We start from the raw sequence: 19,420 nt of genomic DNA on the forward strand, positions 1-19,420 counted from the left end.
TTGGTTGGAAATTCAGTGGCTTGATGGATTGGTGACGGAGGTTAAGGTTGGAAAAGATGGTCCAGGAGAGAAAGGAAGGAGTCGAAGTAGTCCTTATACTGTCCTTGGTAGAGATCCAGGGATTGGCTCCAGCTAAAACACGTTTAAGGTGGTGAATGGTAGAGGTGGAGGTTGGAAATGATGGTCCAGGAGAGAAGTGAAGGATTCGAAGTAGTCCTTATACTGTCCTTGGTAGAGATTCAGGGATTGGCTCCAGGAGAAACGCGTTTAAGCGTTTGGGTAGTGTTTTGGCTCCAGCTGAAACGCGTTTACAGTGGTGAATAGTAGAGGTGGGGTTTAAAGAAGATGGCCCGGATGAAGAGTAAGGGAATTGAATTATTGCGAGAAGGTAGATATTTGGCTCCAGCCAGAACGCGTTTAAGGGCTTGAGTGGAAGGGTGGTGTTTTGGCTCCGGCAGAAACGCGTTCAAGGGTTTAGGTGCTGTTTTGGCTCCGGTAGAAACGCGTTCAAGGTAGTAAGTAGTGGAGGTGGAGGTTGAAGAAGATAGTCTAGGAGGGAAGTAAAGGGGTCAAAGTAGTCCTTATGCTGTCCTTGGTAGAGATTTGGGGATTAGCTCTAGTAGAAACGCGTTTAAATGTTTAGATGGTTGGGTGGTGATTTGGCTCCGGTAGAAACACGTTTAAGGTAATGAGTGGTGGAGGTGGAGGTTAAGTAAGATGGGCCAGATGAGGAGTGAAGGGACTGAAGTCCTCCTTTTGTAGTCCTTGGAAGGGGTAGGTCTTTAGCTCTAGTAGAAACGCGTTTAAGGGTTTGGGTGGTTTGGTGGTGTTTTGGCTCCAGTAGAAACGCATTCAAGGTAGTAAGTGGTGGAGGTAGAGGTTGAAGAAGATGGCCCAGAAGAAGAGTAAAAGTTGAACTGCTCCTTGTATAGTCCTTGGTAGGGGGTACAGGTTTAGCCCGGCCTAGTAGCAAAAGTCGCGACACACAGAACTAGGACTGCTCCCTATACAACTGCGCAAAGGACATAGTGAACTCTTATACAAAGTGCCCGAGACGCTTGAATGCTCCCTGTACAATGGCGTAAAGGACATACTAAGCTCTTGTATAAAGTGCACAAGGCGCTTGAATGCTCCCTGTACAACTGCCATGCATCTCACTCTTGTGACGCCTAACTTCTGCTACTAAGGCTTGGTGGCAAAAGTCGTAGCACACGTAGCTACGACTGCTCCCTGTAACTCTACACAAAGGACTCAGTGAATTCCAGCATCAAGTGCGTAAGGTGCTTGAATGCTCCCTAGACGCACGTCCTTTTAAGATAGAGCATTTCTTTGCATCCGTGGTCGCTCATTTGCATACTCTCTAATCGCTCTGCCACGACTTTGGCGACCAAGCCTCGTACCTACCTGCCTACATACCTAGGTACCTACCGCATTAGGCAAAGTCACGTGTCAGCCGTCCAACCACGCCCGCCACCTACGTACTCATCACACTTCAACCAAAAAAAACTCATAACCACTCCCTCACTCTCACCTCTTCTAACAAACCAAGCACTCGACACATCGAGTTCACGTGTTCCCATTATTTGTTCCCATTCTCGTTGCAACCGACCCATTGAATTTACCTTTGGCTTCCCCGCGGCGATCGCCCATCACGACATCGCGGGGCAGGATGATGGTATCCCGCCAACCTACGTCCCGCCCGCTTGCGAGCTCGCCCACCCATGCATCCTGACGCGTTGCGCGCTGACGGCGGGCGAGCAATTGATAGATGCAAGAGCATTGGAGCTGGGAAGATTGGGTCTAGAGAATGAAGTGAACGGAGAGGGATTATTGGCTGCTGCTTGGAAGATGATGTGCGAAGAGCTAGCTCTCAGGGACTTTGGTGGGGTTGAGATGGATGCGAATTCAGGGTCCACGGCACTGGAATGAATTGCACCATCCCGTCACCTCATATGTAGCCTAAAGATACCATTCGCCATGCGGTCTTGATCAAGCTCCTGGCCATCCCAGTCAGTAGTCCGCTCCGTCGCAAGCAGCAAGCAGCACAAAGTTATCGGGTCGACGTCGTGTCCTACTTATTCTCCCTCATCTTCTCGGCCCACCATGGATCATGTTCCGCTTGCTACTCATCCTGCTCGTTCTGTGGTACCTACTTAACCTGCTCTTCCGCCTCGCCCGCCTCGTCCTGCGTCTGTTGTTCACCTTTTGCTTTTTTCTCTTTGATTTGGTTGCTGTCACGACGATGCCTTCGAAGATCTCGAATGGCCCGTTCCTGGGCCTGCGTCCGGACCCGCAGTGTGGGAGGGAGGATGTTAATGGTCATCATCAACTTGATGGCGCTGCCAACGGTGGCGTGAATGGCCACCATCACCACCATGACAAGCCGTCTACGCCGTTCGTGTCCCTGCGGTCGGGCCCAACCACTCCCAATGGCTCGCAATCCGCAAGCTGGGCGTCGCTAAATGGCCTCGGGAAAGCAATCAACGGACACACGGAAAACACCAACGGCTACAGCCACAACCACAGCCACGACGCCGCCAACGGCAACGGCACCTTCAACGGGGGCGACGAGTTCCTACGCCTCGACACGCCCAAGCAAGACGTGCTGGTGCTGCACGGGCCGCGGCAAAAGTACTCGCTGGAGCGGGCGACCGACATCCCGGCGCTCAAGAGCGACGACGAGCTGCTGATCCAGGTGCTGGCCATCGGACTCAACCCGGTCGACTGGAAGGGGCCCGACTACGGCTTCGGGCAGCCGGCCTACCCGTGGGTCAACGGGCGCGACTTTGCCGGCATCGTGGTGCGCCCGCCGCGCCGCCGCTCTAGTCGCATCCAGAGCGGCGACGTCGTCTTTGGCCCCTCGACCGACTATCGCGATGTACGCAAGGCCGCGTATCAGGAGTACGTCGTCACCACCGACTCCAATGTCGCCCGCATCCCAAAGGGCTACAATGTCAAGCATGGCGCCGCGCTGGGCGTCGCGTTTGTGGCGGCCGCAATCGGCCTTGGGTCGTCGTTTGGTTTGGACTTTGGTGACTTGGTCGCTGATGTGCCGCGCGGGCCCAATCTGCACGGCCTGGCGCGCGCGGTGGATCGAAGCGCGATTCCAGAGGATGTGCGCGCCGAGGTATTTGAGCACTTGCCGTACCACGAGAGACCGCAAAAGGGAGAGTGGATCGTGATTTGGGGAGGTTTGTCATGACTTACATGTAGACCGTAGATGGTTGCTGATGGTAGCAGGATCCTCCACCACTGGCATCATGGCGCTTCAACTCGCCAAATTCGCTGGACTGCGCGTCATCTCGGTTGCAGACGTGGCCAAGAACGGCAAAAAGCTGCTGGATTTTGGCGCCGACATGCTGGTCGATCGATTCGACCAGAAGAGAGCGGCCGAAGTCATTCGCAGCATCACCGGGGACCAGCTGCGCTTTGCCATTGATGTTACTGGAAGAGAGTCAGCGACGATTCTGCAAGACATTTTGGTCAAGTCCAAGAGTAGCCTGCGACGTCATTTGCTGGGCTACACGGGCTTGCCCAAGACCACGGCTCCCGAGGTGCAGCATCATTCTGTTCCCATCAAGCTGTTCCACAATGTGCCTGCCGTCGGTGAATCCTTAATGGAGTGGCTGGAAGACTTGTTGGCTTCTCAGACCCTCAAATTGCCTGAGATTGAGGTTGCCAACGGTGGTCTTGCCGGCATCAATGCCGCCCTGGACAAGATGAGGAACGGTGCAGTCAGTGGAAAGCGTATAGTCGTGCCTGTAACACGACCAGATTCGGAACACGACCACTCCCAAACCGCAACAAACGGCATCCCGCCAACAGTCGACAACAGCTCGGACGAGTTTGCGTACGCAGACCAGCTCAACTCGGACCCGGACCGCGTCAAATTTGCCTACTGGGTCCCAAATGTGTCGGGCGGTCTGGTCGTCTCCAAGATCCCGCAGAGGACGGGATGGGACCTCAAGGCCAATGAGCGCTACGCACGTACAGCGGAGCGCGTGGGCCTGGAGTTTGCGCTCATGCAGATCCGCTTCATGGCAGGATACGGCGCGGAGAACCAACACGAGTCTGTCAGCTTTAGCCAGGCCCTGCTGCACGGCACTTCGCGCATCCGCATGATTGCAGCGCTGCTACCTGGCCCTTGGAATCCGGCGCTGGCGGCAAAGCAAATTGCTAGCATCGACCATTACAGCGAAGGCCGCATCGACGTAAATGTCGTCTCGGGCTGGTTCAAGACCGAGATGACGTCCATTGGACAGTGGTGGCTGGACCATTCTGAGCGCTACCGTCGCTCCCGCGAGTTTATCGAGTGTCTTCGAGGCATTTGGACGCAGGAGACCTTTAGCTACCACGGCGACTTTTATCAGTTCAACAACTACCCGTTGAAGCCGAAGCCGCTGTCTTTGCCAGGACGTCCTCATCCAGTCATTTTCCAGGGTGGTAACAGCCACGATGCGCGAGAAAATGGAGGTGCCGTTTCAGACGTGTACTTTATGAACGGCAACACGCTCGAGGGCCTCATGGACCAAATTGCCGATGTCAGCGAGCGGGCGCGCAAGTACGGACGCGAGGGCAAAGTCAAATTCGCGCTCAACGGCTTCGTCATCTGCCGCGACACGGAAGAAGAAGCCGTCCAGGTGCTGCGGGAGATTCAGGGCAAAGCGGACGTGGACGCGGTCGAGGCGTTCCGGGGAGAAGTCCAGAATGCCGGTGCCAGCACTGCCAACAAGACGGGCATGTGGGCCGGGAGCGAATTCAACGACCTGGTGCAGTACAACGACGGCTTCAAGACCAAACTAATCGGCACGCCGCAGCAGATTGCTGAGCGCATCGTCATGCTCAAAAGTCTTGGTATCGACATAATCTTGACGGCCTTTTTGCATTACGAAGAGGAGATTCAGTTGTTTGGCGAAAAGGTCTTGCCGTTGGTGCGGCAGCTGGAGAGACAAGGCAGAGGAAAGGATAGGGATTTTGAAATTCGCCTGACTGGAGACGTGTACAGGCAGGGAAAGTGAGTGGGCGCCATTGTCGCGAGGTCGCCGTGCGCTGTAGTTACAAAGTGTCCGCGTGTTGTTTGGATCTTTGACGGAGCAATGGGATGCGTTGGTTTATGAGTTTTGATGTGGATAGGCTCTTGATGAATGTGATAAAAAGTGATGTCTTTGGAGGAGCCAACGAATGTCGACCAGGTGGTAGTCTGGATTGGATTGCCTGAGCGCCAAGAGGTGCGTTGCAAGCGAGCGCTGAATTCGGCGCTAGCGGGCAATCGCTTTCTTCAGCTTTCCTCTTGTCGCGCAACGTCTTTCTCACCACCAACACTCCACCCAACTCACCCGACCGAACCGCGAACTCCCTCTCGGCATCGAGACTTCGCTTTCGATCGGAACTCCCACATCTCGCGCCCTCCATCCCTCAGCTTTTGCTTCACTGCAAAGCCTCTCGCGTGCAATGGCGGCTCAACCGGACATTTCGCAGATTCTGGCCGCGTTAGGTGCGATCAACCACCAAGCCCAGCCTCATTTTTCCAGAAAGCTGACCCGCAGACCAGCGGCCACCAATCGTACTGGAAGCACTCCATCTCAGACGCCTTCGCAACCGCCCCCTCAGCAGCAACCGCCGCCGACCATGCCTCAAGCCTACCCGTCAGCCTACGTGACGCCCACCCCGCCCGCTGGCGTCCCCGCCGCTTACGGCCTGCCCCAACCTACAAACTCTGGAAGTGTCGACCTGAGCTCCATCAAGCCTGTCAACACAGGCTCAGTCAACTTTTCCGACGTCCTCGCGAGAGCGCGCAACATTGCAACCGAGAAAGGTCTGCAGCCCTACAGCGGCGGCAGGTCCAGCACAGGTGAGACACTTGCAACCACGCGCGTCGACCGCAACTTACCAAGACGTCCCAGGCCCTCCTCGCGATGACCCAAGACTAGCAGGTCGACCCTACCGTCACTCTCGTTCGCGTTCGCGCTCGCCTCCCCGCCGCGACGGGTACCGCGACAACTACAATCCCTACCGCGATGAGCGACGCGACGACCCGCGCAGATCCGGATTCGTGCGTGAAAGGTCCCGCTCACCCCCGAGCCGAGGTCGCGACACGTTCTCTCCCGCACGCAACTACCCTGCCAGGGACCGGTCGCCGCCCGACAGCGAAACCATTACCATCGAATCGTCCCTTGTCGGCCTCGTCATTGGCAGACAGGGCGAAAACCTCCGCAGAATCGAGCAGGACACTGGCACAAGAATCCAATTCATCACGGGTCCTGAAATGGGTGGCCCACAACGCCAATGCAGGATTTCCGGACCTCCACGCTCTCGCATCGATGCCAAGCGCGAAATCTTTCGCATCATTGACGAGAATGGCGGCCAGGTATCGCGAGATGCTCGGGGAGGCGGCAGGGGAGCCAAGGCAAACGCTGCGCTCATGCACTCTGGAGACAACAGCGTGCAAATAATGGTCCCAGACAGGACTGTTGGTCTCATCATTGGACGCCAAGGCGAAACGATTCGCGACCTCCAGGACAAGAGCGGCTGCCACGTCAACATTGTGGGAGAGAACAAGAGCGTGAATGGCTTGAGACCAGTGAACCTCATTGGCAGCAGAGAGGCCGCCGCCAGAGCCAAGGAACTAATTCTGGAGATTGTGGACAGCGACACTCGCGCGGGTCCTCCTGCTGCTGTAAAGGAGAACAACCGTGGCGGGAATTTTGACATGCAGGCCGGCCCTGGTAAGATTAACGACACCATCATGGTCCCCTCTGAGGCCGTGGGCATGATTATTGGAAAAGGTGAGCTCAATCAAATCCTGTGTCCGCCAAGTCTAACCCGTGTAGGTGGGGAAACGATCAAGGAGATGCAAAACTCCACAGGCTGTAAGATCAACGTCTCTCAAGCATCCGGAGCCGACATTGAGCGTGAAATCGGTCTGGTTGGTACGCGCCAGTCGATTGAAGATGCCAAGCAGGCCATCTGGGAGAAGGTCGACACAGTGGTCAGTGCCCCGTTCCGTTCCATCGACCAAAGCTCTGACCCTGGACAGCGTGAAAAGAATGGCGGTGTGGGTAGTAGGGGCCGTGGCCGTGACAACGATCCTTATAGTGACCGCTACTCACAACCCCAGCAACAGTCCTATGCCCAACAGCCGGCGGCAGGAATGCCACAGCAGCCAGCTGCGGCCCCCGGAGAGGATGGTGCTGCAGGTGCTGACCCATATGCGATGTATGGCGGGTACCAAAACTACATTTCCATGTGGTATGCTGCTATTGCGCAACAACAGCAAACCCCAGGACAGACGCCAGGCCAGCAACCTCCAGGAGCATAGACGGCAGAGCGTGACGTCGTGATACCGTGACACCGATGCTTAGGGGACCGAACAGCAGTGCCTTGTGCACTCGACTATTGCTTGCACACGTGCTTGACGATGGCTGATGGGCTCTTGCTGCAAACGTATGGCTTGACTGGCTGCACACTTTCTGGATTCCGTCTCGACTTCGGATGCTCTGATACTTTCGCAAGCCGCCCTTCTGACTCGGCGTCGACCTGACTGAGTTCTGCATATCATGCTTGATCTGATCGTCTTTCTGGATCGACGACTTGAACTGCTATGGCTATGCGATGACCGCACGATGCTATTCTTGATGCGCCCGAACATCTCTGGTATCAAGCCTCCTGGTTTCTCTCCTGCCGCAGCTGAGGTACTCAACCCGATCATGAGCGGGTATAAGCGTAATATGCAAACACCGGCGAGTATAGTGGATGCAGCATCTTCGCCAGTCTTGCCCTGCTCTCTCTCCTGGATTTTTCGAAAACAAAAAAAAGTTCTCCTCTTCGACATGGTTCCACGCCACGTAGTAATTGGCACCTCGACACTCGTACAAAGAATTGAATAAAAGCGGCTGCCACGGACGGCGGCAGGCAGCTCTCATCAAGCTGCATTGATTACCTTTATCTCCTGGTTCCTTTGGAAACGTGGCAGTCTGGCTTTCACGCTCCTCTTTCGCCGACGAGCTCTGGCAACGTGCTGCTGGTGGAAGACTGTTTGGGAGGGGTTCATTGGCGACACGAGGTGGTCAGCGAACGGAGGACGGCTTTGTATCTTCAACAGTCGGTTTTCTTTTTTCCTTTGATAGCGCTCAAAAATGGAGTTGATGGCTTCAAGATCTTAATCCGGCCGCTACGGCTAGCGACATGCGTAGTAGACGCGCCAAGTGCTAGTCTGATGTAGCTGGACCCTTTCATAGGACCAGCAGTGACCGCGTTCGTTAGCCAGTCCGACGGCCAAGAAGCTGCTGACAGCTTTGGCTCACGTGGGCCGGCGGCATGTGCATAAAAGCGTCAGGGATTTGCATGCCCCGCCCTGTCGGGCCTCGCCGCTCAGCGCCCTCGATACTCCAGCCGCAACCACTGCACGTAACAACAAACATTCTCTTTTGATAAGACTGGGCCAAAGCGACTTTTCTGCGCCTCTCTGCCTTTTCCTTGTCGATTCCTTTTCTTCACCTTCTTCTCCTGTTTCCTATTTCCTCTTCTTCACATTCGCCTTCCTCTTTCGCTGCTAGATCGCCCTTGGCTCACTATACACCCGTCACACAAATCCGCCACCCCGTAGCTAGGCTTGCGATAAATACTACTTTTTCCACACTCTTTCCTCTTTTCTAGTCTCCCGGTACCATTTGGAAAATTCAATATGGCTCCGGGGCTCGTTGACCCAGCCGTACCCGTATCGAGCATCAACGCGCTCGCCTCGATAACCACAGACTACGACGACACGCTGCGCTTCTACCTCAACGGCACCAAGGTCGTGCTGGACGACGCCGACCCCGAAGTCACGCTGCTGGAATATCTGCGCGGCGTCGGGCTGACGGGGACAAAGCTGGGCTGCGCAGAAGGCGGCTGCGGCGCCTGCACCGTCGTCGTCTCGCAATTCAACCCCACCACAAAGAAGATTTACCATGCCAGCGTCAATGCGTGCCTGGCGCCGCTCGTCAGCGTCGACGGCAAACACGTCATTACCGTAGAGGGTATTGGAGACGTGAATGGGCCACATCCGACGCAGGAGCGTATAGCCAAAATGAATGGGAGCCAGTGCGGGTTTTGCACGCCGGGGATCGTGATGGTCAGTCTGGGTTGGGTGTGCTGATGACAGGTTCTAATTTACTTGACAGAGCTTGTACGCGCTTTTGAGGAATAACCCCGAGCCGTCCGAACACGACGTCGAAGAAGCGTTTGACGGCAATCTCTGCCGATGTACTGGTTACCGGCCGATCCTGGACGCGGCGCAGAGCTTCAGCGTAAAAGGGGGGAGTGGAGGTGGTTGCGGAAAAGCGACGGCCAACGGCGGTACAGGATGCTGCATGGAAAAGACCAATGGGGCCGGCGGTGGATGCTGCAAGAACGGGACAAACGGAAGCATCGCCAACGGCGATGATCAGCCCATCAAACGCTTCACGCCTCCCGGATTTATCGAGTATCATCCAGACACGCAGCTCATCTTTCCATCGGCGCTGCGCAAGCATCAGTTTCGACCGCTGGCGTTTGGAAACAAGCGAAAACGATGGTTTAGGCCCGTCACCCTGCAGCAGCTTCTGGAGATCAAGAGTGCCTATCCCTCGTCGAAAATCATTGGTGGAAGCACAGAGACGCAGATCGAGGTCAAGTTCAAGAATATGCAATACACGGCGTCGGTGTACGTCGGCGACATACCAGAGCTGCGACAATTTTCGCTCAACGACGACCACATTGAGATTGGAGGCAATGTCGTGTTGACGGATCTGGAAGATATTGCAACGCAGGCAATCGAGCATTACGGCGAAGTCAGGGGCCAGCCATTTGCTGCAATCCTGAAGCAGTTGAGATACTTTGCAGGCAGACAAATCCGGAACGTGGGCACGCCGGCAGGAAACCTGGCAACCGCCTCGCCCATTTCTGATTTGAATCCCGTATTCGTTGCTACCAAGGCCACACTGGTTGCAAAGAGCTTGGAAAAGGTCACGGAAATCCCCATAACGGAGTTTTTCAAGGGATACAGGGTCACAGCGCTGCCTGCAGACGCCATCATTGCAAGCATTCGAATACCGGCCGCCAAGGAAAAAGGCGAGTACATGCAGGCGTACAAGCAGGCAAAGAGAAAGGATGACGACATTGCGATTGTGAATGCCGCATTGCGAGTGTCTCTCAGTGACGCGTATACGGTCGACGAGGTCAACTTGATTTACGGCGGCATGGCACCCACGACGATTGCAGCCAAAAAAGCCGAGCAGTATCTTATTGGGAAGAAATGGACAGACCCACAGACGCTCGAGGGTGCTTTTGGCGCACTGGAAGAAGACTTTGATTTGCGTTTTGGCGTCCCTGGTGGCATGGCTACGTACCGCAAATCTCTTGCGTTTGGCTTCTTTTACAAATTCTACCATGAAACGCTGGCCAAGATTAGCGAAGAGGAAGAAGCCGAGGCCGCAGCTAATATCGATCACCACGCCATTGGTGAGATTGAAAGGGAAATCTCGACTGGACACAAGGATCACGATGCCTCCATCGCTTACGAGCAGCAAGTGCTGGGCAAGGGTCGCCCGCACGTTGCGGCCATGAAGCAAGTCACCGGCCAGGCGCAGTACACCGATGACATTCCACTGCAGAAGAATGAGCTCTATGGCTGCATGGTTCTCTCCACCAGAGCCCACGCCAAACTACTCAGCGTCGATCCCTCTGCTGCGCTCGACATGCCTGGCGTCGTGGACTGGGTCGACCACACAGACCTGCCCAACCCCCAAGCCAATTGGTGGGGAGCGCCAGTCTGTGACGAGAGCTTTTTCGCCGTTGACGAGGTCTTCACGGCTGGTCAGCCAATCGGGCTTGTCCTTGCAAACACGGCAAAGCGGGCAGAGGCAGCTGCCAGAGCCGTCAAAGTCGAGTATGAGGAACTGCCCGCCATCTTCACCATCGAGGAAGCCATTGAAGCGCAAAGCTTCATGGACCACTACCGCTACATCAAAAAAGGCGATACTGAGGAAGCGTTCAAGAACTGTGACCACGTTTTCGAGGGCGTCGCCCGCATGGGTGGACAGGAGCACTTTTATCTGGAAACCCATGCGTGCGTCGTGATCCCGAAGCACGAGGATGGCGAGATGGAGGTCTGGAGTAGCACGCAGAATCCCACCGAGACTCAATCCTACGTCGCGCAGGTCACGGGCGTGCAAGCGAACAAGATTGTGTCGAGAGTCAAGCGCATGGGCGGCGGCTTCGGAGGCAAGGAGACGCGGTCGATTCAGTTGGCTGGTATTCTTGCCGTTGCGGCGAAAAAGGCCAAGCGTCCTGTCCGCTGCATGCTCAATCGCGATGAAGATATCATCACAACTGGAGGCCGGCATCCTTTCCTTGGCGTCTGGAAGGTGGGAGTCAACAAGGATGGAAAGATTCAGGCGCTCGACGTCGACATTTTCAACAATGCGGGATGGACGCAGGATCTCAGTGGCGCCGTCATTGATAGGGCGTGTACCCACGCTGATGGAGTGTACAAAATCCCAAATGTACACGTCAGGGGCCGAGTATGCAAGACAAATACCGTCTCCAACTCGGCGTTCCGTGGCTTCGGCGGACCTCAAGGCATGTTCATTGCAGAGAGCTACATGGAAGAAGTCGCAGACCATCTCGGCATGCCCGTTGACCAGTTCCGCCGTATCAACATGTACCAACCTGGCGACCTGACGCACTTCAACCAGGAATTGAAAGACTACTTTGTGCCGCTCATGTACCAGCAGGTTAAGGATGAGGCAGAATACGACCGCAGACGCAAAGAGGTGGACGAATTCAACAAGACACACAAGTGGAACAAACGCGGCCTTTCCATCATCCCTACCAAATTCGGCATTTCCTTCACAGCACTCTTCCTCAACCAAGCCGGCGCACTCGTCCACATCTACCACGACGGCTCCGTCCTGCTGGCACACGGAGGCACAGAAATGGGACAGGGCTTGCACACCAAGATGATTATGATTGCAGCCGAGGCGCTCAAGGTGCCGCCAGAGGACATTCTCATTTCAGAGACGGCCACAAACACGGTCGCCAACACCAGCTCCACCGCTGCCTCGGCCTCTTCAGATCTCAACGGATACGCAGTATGGAACGCATGTGCGCAGCTCAACGAGCGACTAGCCCCCTACCGCTCAAAAATGCCCGACGCCTCTCTAAAAGAGCTCGCGCATGCCGCCTACTTCGATCGGGTCAACCTATCCGCCAACGGCTTTTACAAAACACCCGACATTGGGTACACATGGGGCGAAAACACGGGGATGCCGTACTTTTACTTTACCCAGGGCGTGACAATGGCCGAGGTGGAAATCGACACGCTGACGGGCGACTGGACGAACCGGCGGAGCGACATCAAAATGGACGTGGGGCGCAGCCTCAACCCAGCCATCGACTACGGGCAGATCGAGGGCGCGTTCGTGCAGGGCCAGGGCCTCTTCACCTCGGAGGAGATGCTGTGGCACCGCGCCAGCGGCTCCATCTTCACCCGCGGCCCCGGCGCCTACAAGATCCCCGGCTTCCGCGACATCCCCCAGGTCTTCAACGTCAGCTTGCTCAAGGACGTCAATTGGGAGAACCTTAGGACCATTCAGCGCTCCCGCGGTGTGGGCGAGCCGCCCCTGTTTATGGGCTCGGCCGTCTTTTTTGCTATAAGGGATGCCCTCAAGGCGGCTCGTAGCCAGTGGGGTGTGGAGGATGTCCTCAATTTGAGGAGTCCGGCGACGGTCGAGCGCATTAGGGTTAGTTGTGCGGATCCGATTTTGAGACGGGCGTTGGTGGAGCCGAGGGACGGCGAGAAGAGCTTTTTTGTTAGTATTTAGGGTGGAGGGCATGGTACATGGTTCTTTGTATGATACTGCCTTATTCTCTGCTGGTTTCATGGTTTGGTGGAGAACAAAATCAATCGTTGAGGATGAATAATTGGCTTCCTACTGTTCCACGAGGGCCTCCATCCACATGACGAATGATAGCATGAGGAATATTCCGCTCCAGGCAGGCGCGAAAAGATAAGAAAATGCACGATAAATATTGCTTGGCCCCGAAGCGCATACAAAAGGTCAGCGTCTTCCCGCGTCCACACCTTTTTCCAAGACAAATGTGCCAGCCAGCCGTTCTGATTGCCAACGTCTCTGCGCCAGCCGAGGAACGTGCCTACCTTTGCCCGCCGTTTCTATTCTTCGCAACACCCATCGCCTCGAGTCTCATCACCATCGGCCTGTGACGCGCCCATCGGACACCGACTCTTTGGTACCAGCTTGCTTATTGTCCTATCGAGCCGTCTTCGACGCCGTCATGTGCGTGTGGCGACGGGCAAGAGGGATGGAGAAGCAATACGAAGATGGCAGGGCGAAGGGCCCAGAAATATCCAGACGGTCGACGCTTGACGTCGTCGCGGTGGCAATCTGACTGGTCGACAGGCGCCCATCATCATCACGGCTCGTCAAAAAGAAAGCGACTGCGCAAAACTATTGGGGATTTACGGGCGAGAGAGACAGAAGACACCGGTAACGGCTCGTATTTGACCAACAAGAGAAGTAGTATTGCGCGAGGCGATGCGGGTAGCCGGATAGCTGGTACAGCGCGCGCCGCTGACAAAAGAAGCACCGCTGTGGCTTTCCATGGCTACCCTGTGCTGGTGTTGAGCACTGCCGCAACTAGGTCAGACAAGCGGCGGCCCTGACTTGACCGCCACGATGATGAGAGAGGCAGACTAGTATCCTAGCTCATCATCGTATGTACCGGCAACTCTGCAGGGCGACGTTACTCAGCAGACAGACGAGTTGCAGAAACCCCACCACGCTAGTAGTCCTCCACACACCACCGCACTTTAGCTGCGTTCCCGGCTCACCTCCCAGTCAACCTATCACCAGGTCTTTTCCCGCAGTTTACACGCTCAAAATAGAAACGGCAAGCCTAACATCATTTCCCGCCCATGGTACCTTACAGAGACCAACCGCATGCGGGCGCGGCGGCCCGCGAGGTCGCCCGGCCTGTTTTTGGCGAGGAGCTGTCAGACTGGCTAGTGGCTGATGCGTTTTCGTATTGCAACGCTACGTGACAACCCATCAGTGCGGATCCGAGCATCGGTCGAGTCGACGTGCAGAAAGAGCTTGGGGACCGGATGGTCCGATTGAATCATCTCAGGGGGAGCCGACTGTGCTGCGGAGCGATGAACGTATAAAGGCGGCCTTGCAGGTGCTTCAATTGACCTGCATCAACTACAATCCTCGCATCACCATCATTCCAACTCAAGCATTGCTGCCGCATTAAGCATATAACCTTAACTCTCCACACCACCACCACATCCACAACCATGCGCTTCACCAGCATCCTCGCCGCCGGCGCCTCCCTCCTCGGTCTCTCCTCCGCCCGCCTCGTCGGCGTCAAGGCGCCCTCCACCATCAAGCCCGGCGACGTCTTCACCGCGCAACTCGTCACCGAAAACTACATCCAGAGCGTGACGGACGTGTCAGTCGTTTTCGGGCTGGCCCCGGACGCGTCGTACGGCGGGTCGCTGGGAACCTTTGTCGGGGCAAAGTTCCTCGGCGAGGACCAGTCCAACCAGCTCCACAACGTCAACGTCTCCATGATCATGCCCACCACTGTACAGACGGGCAAGCAGATCTTTGGCGCCGCTCTCTACTCGCTCTACGGCGCCAGCACTACCCCCGTCATCTCTGAATTCAACGTTTCCGTCACCATCGGCGACGCTACCAGCTCCGATTGGGTCCAGAGTGAGGGCATCGTCACGGTTTCGGCCTGATGATTTCGCCTGCTACGCATCTTGTTTATGGCGCCATGTTTGGATTTGGGATATCCTCTTTGCTGAGGTGGCATTGGGTTCGGTCTGGAAAGCATTTTTGTTGAGTATGGGCTTGCTCGCCTTGGGGCGCAAAAGACTTGCTACTCTACGATCCTTGGAAGCGTTGGCTTATGAAATGCATCTTTTTATCGGGTTGGTTTGCACTTTCTATTCATATGTCTATTTTCTTGCGTGTCCAAGTCTGCCGTGTCGACATTGTTGCATCGAGGCATGCCTCAAATCTTGCAGTCAAAAGTCGTTCATCTTGCACCTCCAGCTAATACTCAGCACCAGTCCTGTTGTTTTCAAAAGCTGTGATGTACTTGTGGATGCTCTTTGTTAAAAAGCTCTGAGGCCTGGTAGTAAAAGTCGTAGCACACTTAGCTGCGACAACTCCCTGTGACTCCTCGCAAAGGACTTGGTGAATTCCAGTATTAAGTGCTTGAGGCGCGTGAATGCTGCCTGTATGCCTAGCTTTTTACATGGAAATTTTCCACTGCTCTACAGCCGCTTCTACTTGGTTGCTTTAGTGACCTAACAAAGAAGATCTTCCACGTCCGTCTTCAGAGAAGTCTCCCAGTCTCCTTTGTCAAGCTCCTTTGTTCAACACGTGCTCCACCGCCTCTGACCTCGAATTAGTAAAACCCTCAACAGCCGTCTTGGATTTTCTCGAGCTTCTCGAGCTTCTCGAGCTTCAGCCACGAGATGCGGCATCCTGTGCAGTCGATCACTCCGCGTTGCTATTACTATCTCCATCCGCCATGGAGTCTTTGGCGACACCAAGTACGGGTTCACTAGCGAGCTTCTCCAATACCGACCTGTACACTCTCCCCGACCCATCCTTTAGCATTGGCCAAGACGGACACCTTCGCCACCATTTCGTATTTATCCCTCAAGTTCCCTACTCCTCATCCACCTGCGCAGATGCGAAATACACAACACATCGGACGAAAAAGCTCCCGCACCCAATCCGCCAACATCCCATCTGGACGCTCCACATCCGCGCTGAACCCAGGCCCCTCGAAATTTTCATCCACGAAGCAATCGAGCCATCGCTCTGGCCGCTCGTCCGCCCCTACGCCGATACTGAGAGGCACTTCAACCCCTCCGCTGACCTCCTGACTACACGCTCTCTACGTTTTCGCATCACAAGCAGTGCTGCCAACCAGCCAACAACCGATCCCATCCAACACTTCCACGTCGTCGTCCCCCGCCTCGCAAGACACGAGTGGAACCGCATCTACCGCGTATTCCTGTACCCACGCGTCCCCTTGGCGCCAAACAGTGGCATTGGCGGGACATTCCCGCTCCTATCCATTGCCGCCGCGCGCGCGGGCGAGCAGCGCGTGTCTGGCGCCGTCCACACGCCGTCTGCGTCTCTCTGCCCGCCTTTCGCAGGGCGCAACGCAATCGACGCACACGAGAGCTTCGCCGACCTCGACGGCGTGCGCCTCGCCCCCTCGACCGTCGACACCTGCCGCGCCTGGGGCCGCGTCTCCTCCTGGCACGCCGCCTCCTGCCGGCTGCGCGACGCCAACATGCTCCCTCCAGACGCGCCGCTGGTCCGTCCACGCGACGTGCTCCTCGACAAGTGCCTGCCAGGCCGCTGGTACCGCTCCGTCTCGGCAGGACCCGAGTCTGCCTTCCCACAACTGCGCGACGAGGAGCGCGAGAGCGCGGTCAGCAAGGCGGTGTGGGCGTTTGTCGACGGCGTGGTGCGCAGCCGGGCAGTGCGCGCGCTGCTCCTGTCACTGCTTGCGGTGTGGCTCGTCGACCTTGCGGCACGCGGGACTTTCAAAGTCGTCGACGACGTAGTGCCAGCAGTAGTCGATGACGTGGTGCCGGCCGTGGTCAAGGGCGCGACGAGCTTCGTCGACGAGGTGCGGCGGATCGGGGCGGCGAGCGTGGCTGCGTATCGCGCGGTCGTCTACGTCTTGGAGACGACGAGGCTCTTTGTGCACTCTGTGGTTCTGGAGGGCGCCGGTTTGTTGATGGAAGTGTTTGGCATTTTTGTTGTTGTTTGCTGTCGCTATGGGTTTCTGCTTCTTTTGGATTGAGCTTTAGCCTTCCTTTCTCGAATGTGTTTCGTACGTACAAGCTTTTCTTGCTGCTTCTTGTCCATTTGTCAAGCCATTGCTTGTTTTGTCTTGGTCATCAAGGAGCACGGTGGATTGCAAAGGAAATTGTCAACCCTGGCGCGATGCTCGAATGCTCCCTGTAGGTGTGGTCTCGGACTTGGTCGTTTGGCGAGTTGACCTCATGTGCCCGAATTTTGAAGTCGAGACACGTATATGCAGGGAGTGATCAATTACCTGGCTCCCTAAAGACTTAGCCATTTGAGCTCTTGAGGGGATGTCTACAGGGAGCATTCGAGCACCCCGCCCTGGAGTTGCCATTCCTTTCGTGACTCCCTGTGAAAAGAAAGTAAAGAACCCCCTGAGCTGTCACTTCAGGTTCATGTGACCCCAGCCTTTTAGTAATCACTGCTCAACTGTTTGATCCATTCTATTAGCATTATCGTTCCCAGACGCAGGGTTGCTTCCCGTGAAAGTGTTTTCTGGAACGTACGGCCCTCCTTTACAGATTGCACCAGGTATTTGCAGCGGGATCGAGAACGTGAAGTCTAGGAGCTCGTTCTCGGCGTTCTCGGCGGCAGGAGAATTCACCCGTATCCTCTTCCAACCCTGCATGGTGTTTTCCTCTCCATAACCTCACACAGCTCGCACACTTCGGCCGCTCAACCACCACCACCACCTCAAGATGAGCGTCGCAGCAAACCCCGAGGCGGAAATGCCAGAAGAGGTGCCAGAGGGTCTCCAAAGAATCCTGGACCTCAACATCCTGCACCGCTCATCCGCGGCCATCGGCCCCGACGTCCAATCGCGCCAAATCTTCTACTTCGTCCCCGATTCCGCCACCGAGCGCCCCAACCACCCCTACAGCTACCGCATGCGCGCCCACTACCACCCCGTCGACCACATCCCGCCGCAGAGCCATACGTGGAGCATCCATCTGCGCGTCGACCGGCCGTACAACCTGATACTCTACGTCGTCGAGGACCTGAGCCCGGAGCGCGGCGCATACCCGCTGCTCAGACCGCCGTATCCGGACCCGCACCCCGTCGCCCCAGACATGACACCGGAGGCCATTCAAAAGAGGCGCGTCCACTACTTCAGCCAACTCAGCAGGCCGCGGTCTGGAAAACCGCCACGAGAATACGTGGTCCACGTGCCGCGACTGCTCGACGGCGAGCGCAACCGCTCGTACCGCTTCTTCCTGTACCCCTGGGTCGAAGAGGTGTGGAAGTGCCGCGGCGACTTTGACAGCTGGCGCTACCAGCAGTGGGTGGCCATGCGCGGGCTCGCCTCCCACCACCACCCGCGCATGCCGCGTGGCATGGTCGTTGCGCCACAGAGTGCTGGAGCGAAGGTTGCCCATCTCGACGGCTACATCGTCCACCCGCACTCCGTCACCTGGTCCCAGATGTACGGCAGCGTCGCCGATTGGATCGAGGGCTGCGTTCGCGAGGGCGCCGACGGCTACGATGGCGGATATGTCCAAGAGCCTGTGGATGAGTACGACAGCGATGATGACGACCACTTTGGGAATCCACCGACGATTATGGAAGAGATGGAGAACTTGTCGGTGAGCGATGCAGATGGCGAGGACGACTATCAGAGTGCTGCGGAATAGGAGCCAGCTACCAATATACCAAGAGGTTCGGTCGGTGCATCAGGAGTTTGCGGCGGCGTTATCAAGGGAATGGCATCTGGCGTTGTCTTTATTTCTTCCGTCCATACTGGTTTGCCAGGCGGAGTCTTCCTCTCTCGTTCAAGTGGCAGACGTCAAATAAAAGCTTCTTCCACCATCTTCTCAAAGTTTCCATCAATGATGGGCACTCGAGCGAGACCAAAATCAATGTCCTGGAGGGCGTCCTTGGCCCGCTGAGGCAAACAGTCCCAAGCAACAAGCGGCTGTTCCTTGCCACGGGTAGTCGTAGGCGCCAGACCGTGGCCGAGTAACGGATTGCTCTGACATTCCAGGAAATGGTCTTGATCAGAGTCGACGTAAGGATCGCTGCAGTGCTCGATGAGGGGATGCCATCCGTCGAGGAACGGCTTGTCCGTCTTGGTCCACTCGCCGCTCTTGGTCAGGGCCACGCCCCGGATCGACGGCCGGTCGTTGTTGGGTCCGCGCACCCAGACGACGCACGCTTGCCATTCGTGGCAGTGGCTGATGCTGTGGAAGTACCAGGCGTACATGATGGCAAACTGGTGCCGATACCAGCCTGAGCGCACGTACACTTGCCCCTCTCTGTCGCTGAAGTAGTCTGATGACTCCTCGTCTGGCGGAGCCAGTCCGCATCTGAAGCTGTCAGTAGTCGACTCACTGAGTGCCAGGTCCAGAATCTTACCCCGTATTCCCTTCGTCGTCCACGACCGGCAGCGGAGCACAACCACCGCCAACATGGAGATACGGTTTGAAACGCTGATACAGCTCACCTGGGACGCCCTTGGGCACCGTCTCAGGAAACGACGGCACCTTTGGCCCGGCATCGACCGAGCAGCGCATGCGCATTTTGGGTCTGCGACCAAA

General features: G+C 56.2%; 7 protein-coding genes across 7 annotated transcripts; 6 read left to right on the top strand and 1 right to left on the bottom strand.

Annotated features, from left to right (window-relative positions):
- Window positions 1–2,242: 2,242 nt before the first annotated feature.
- BKA78DRAFT_242123 (chaperonin 10-like protein) lies at window positions 2,243–3,758 on the top strand (the record flags this gene model as incomplete). Its single annotated transcript, XM_066883929.1, has 3 exons — window positions 2,243–2,400; window positions 2,527–3,191; window positions 3,241–3,758. Coding segments are annotated over 3 exons (1,341 nt in total), but the record flags the coding sequence as incomplete, so codon positions are not given.
- Window positions 3,720–5,018, top strand: BKA78DRAFT_243866 (luciferase-like domain-containing protein; the record flags this gene model as incomplete). The annotated part of the gene is made up of 1 exon (XM_066883982.1): window positions 3,720–5,018. One exon carries the CDS (start codon window positions 3,720–3,722, stop codon window positions 5,016–5,018), a length of 1,299 nt encoding a protein of 432 aa, XP_066750085.1.
- A 433-nt stretch (window positions 5,019–5,451) lies between these two features.
- BKA78DRAFT_349311 (uncharacterized protein) lies at window positions 5,452–7,318 on the top strand (the record flags this gene model as incomplete). The annotated part of the gene is made up of 5 exons (XM_066890781.1): window positions 5,452–5,494; window positions 5,552–5,851; window positions 5,904–6,785; window positions 6,831–6,988; window positions 7,037–7,318. 5 exons carry the CDS (start codon window positions 5,452–5,454, stop codon window positions 7,316–7,318), a joined length of 1,665 nt encoding a protein of 554 aa, XP_066750086.1.
- Window positions 7,319–8,683: 1,365 nt separating this feature from the next.
- On the top strand, window positions 8,684–12,842 carry BKA78DRAFT_291955 (Molybdopterin-binding domain of aldehyde dehydrogenase-domain-containing protein; the record flags this gene model as incomplete). Its single annotated transcript, XM_066885979.1, has 2 exons — window positions 8,684–9,112; window positions 9,162–12,842. The coding sequence occupies 2 exons, from the start codon at window positions 8,684–8,686 to the stop codon at window positions 12,840–12,842; spliced, it is 4,110 nt and encodes a 1,369-aa protein (XP_066750087.1).
- Window positions 12,843–14,335: 1,493 nt separating this feature from the next.
- Window positions 14,336–14,785, top strand: BKA78DRAFT_349313 (uncharacterized protein; the record flags this gene model as incomplete). The annotated part of the gene is made up of 1 exon (XM_066890782.1): window positions 14,336–14,785. The coding sequence occupies one exon, from the start codon at window positions 14,336–14,338 to the stop codon at window positions 14,783–14,785; it is 450 nt and encodes a 149-aa protein (XP_066750088.1).
- An 800-nt stretch (window positions 14,786–15,585) lies between these two features.
- BKA78DRAFT_349314 (uncharacterized protein) lies at window positions 15,586–18,517 on the top strand (the record flags this gene model as incomplete). Its single annotated transcript, XM_066890783.1, has 2 exons — window positions 15,586–16,807; window positions 17,544–18,517. 2 exons carry the CDS (start codon window positions 15,586–15,588, stop codon window positions 18,515–18,517), a joined length of 2,196 nt encoding a protein of 731 aa, XP_066750089.1.
- A 152-nt stretch (window positions 18,518–18,669) lies between these two features.
- Window positions 18,670–19,396, bottom strand: BKA78DRAFT_244853 (necrosis inducing protein; the record flags this gene model as incomplete). Its single annotated transcript, XM_066884071.1, has 3 exons — window positions 18,670–18,855; window positions 18,892–19,189; window positions 19,239–19,396. The coding sequence occupies 3 exons, from the start codon at window positions 19,394–19,396 to the stop codon at window positions 18,670–18,672; spliced, it is 642 nt and encodes a 213-aa protein (XP_066750090.1).
- Window positions 19,397–19,420: the final 24 nt, after the last annotated feature.

This window comes from Phyllosticta capitalensis, assembly GCF_038381095.1.
Source record: "Phyllosticta capitalensis strain CBS 128856 chromosome Unknown BKA78scaffold_1, whole genome shotgun sequence".
NCBI classification, from domain to species: domain Eukaryota; kingdom Fungi; phylum Ascomycota; class Dothideomycetes; order Botryosphaeriales; family Phyllostictaceae; genus Phyllosticta; species Phyllosticta capitalensis.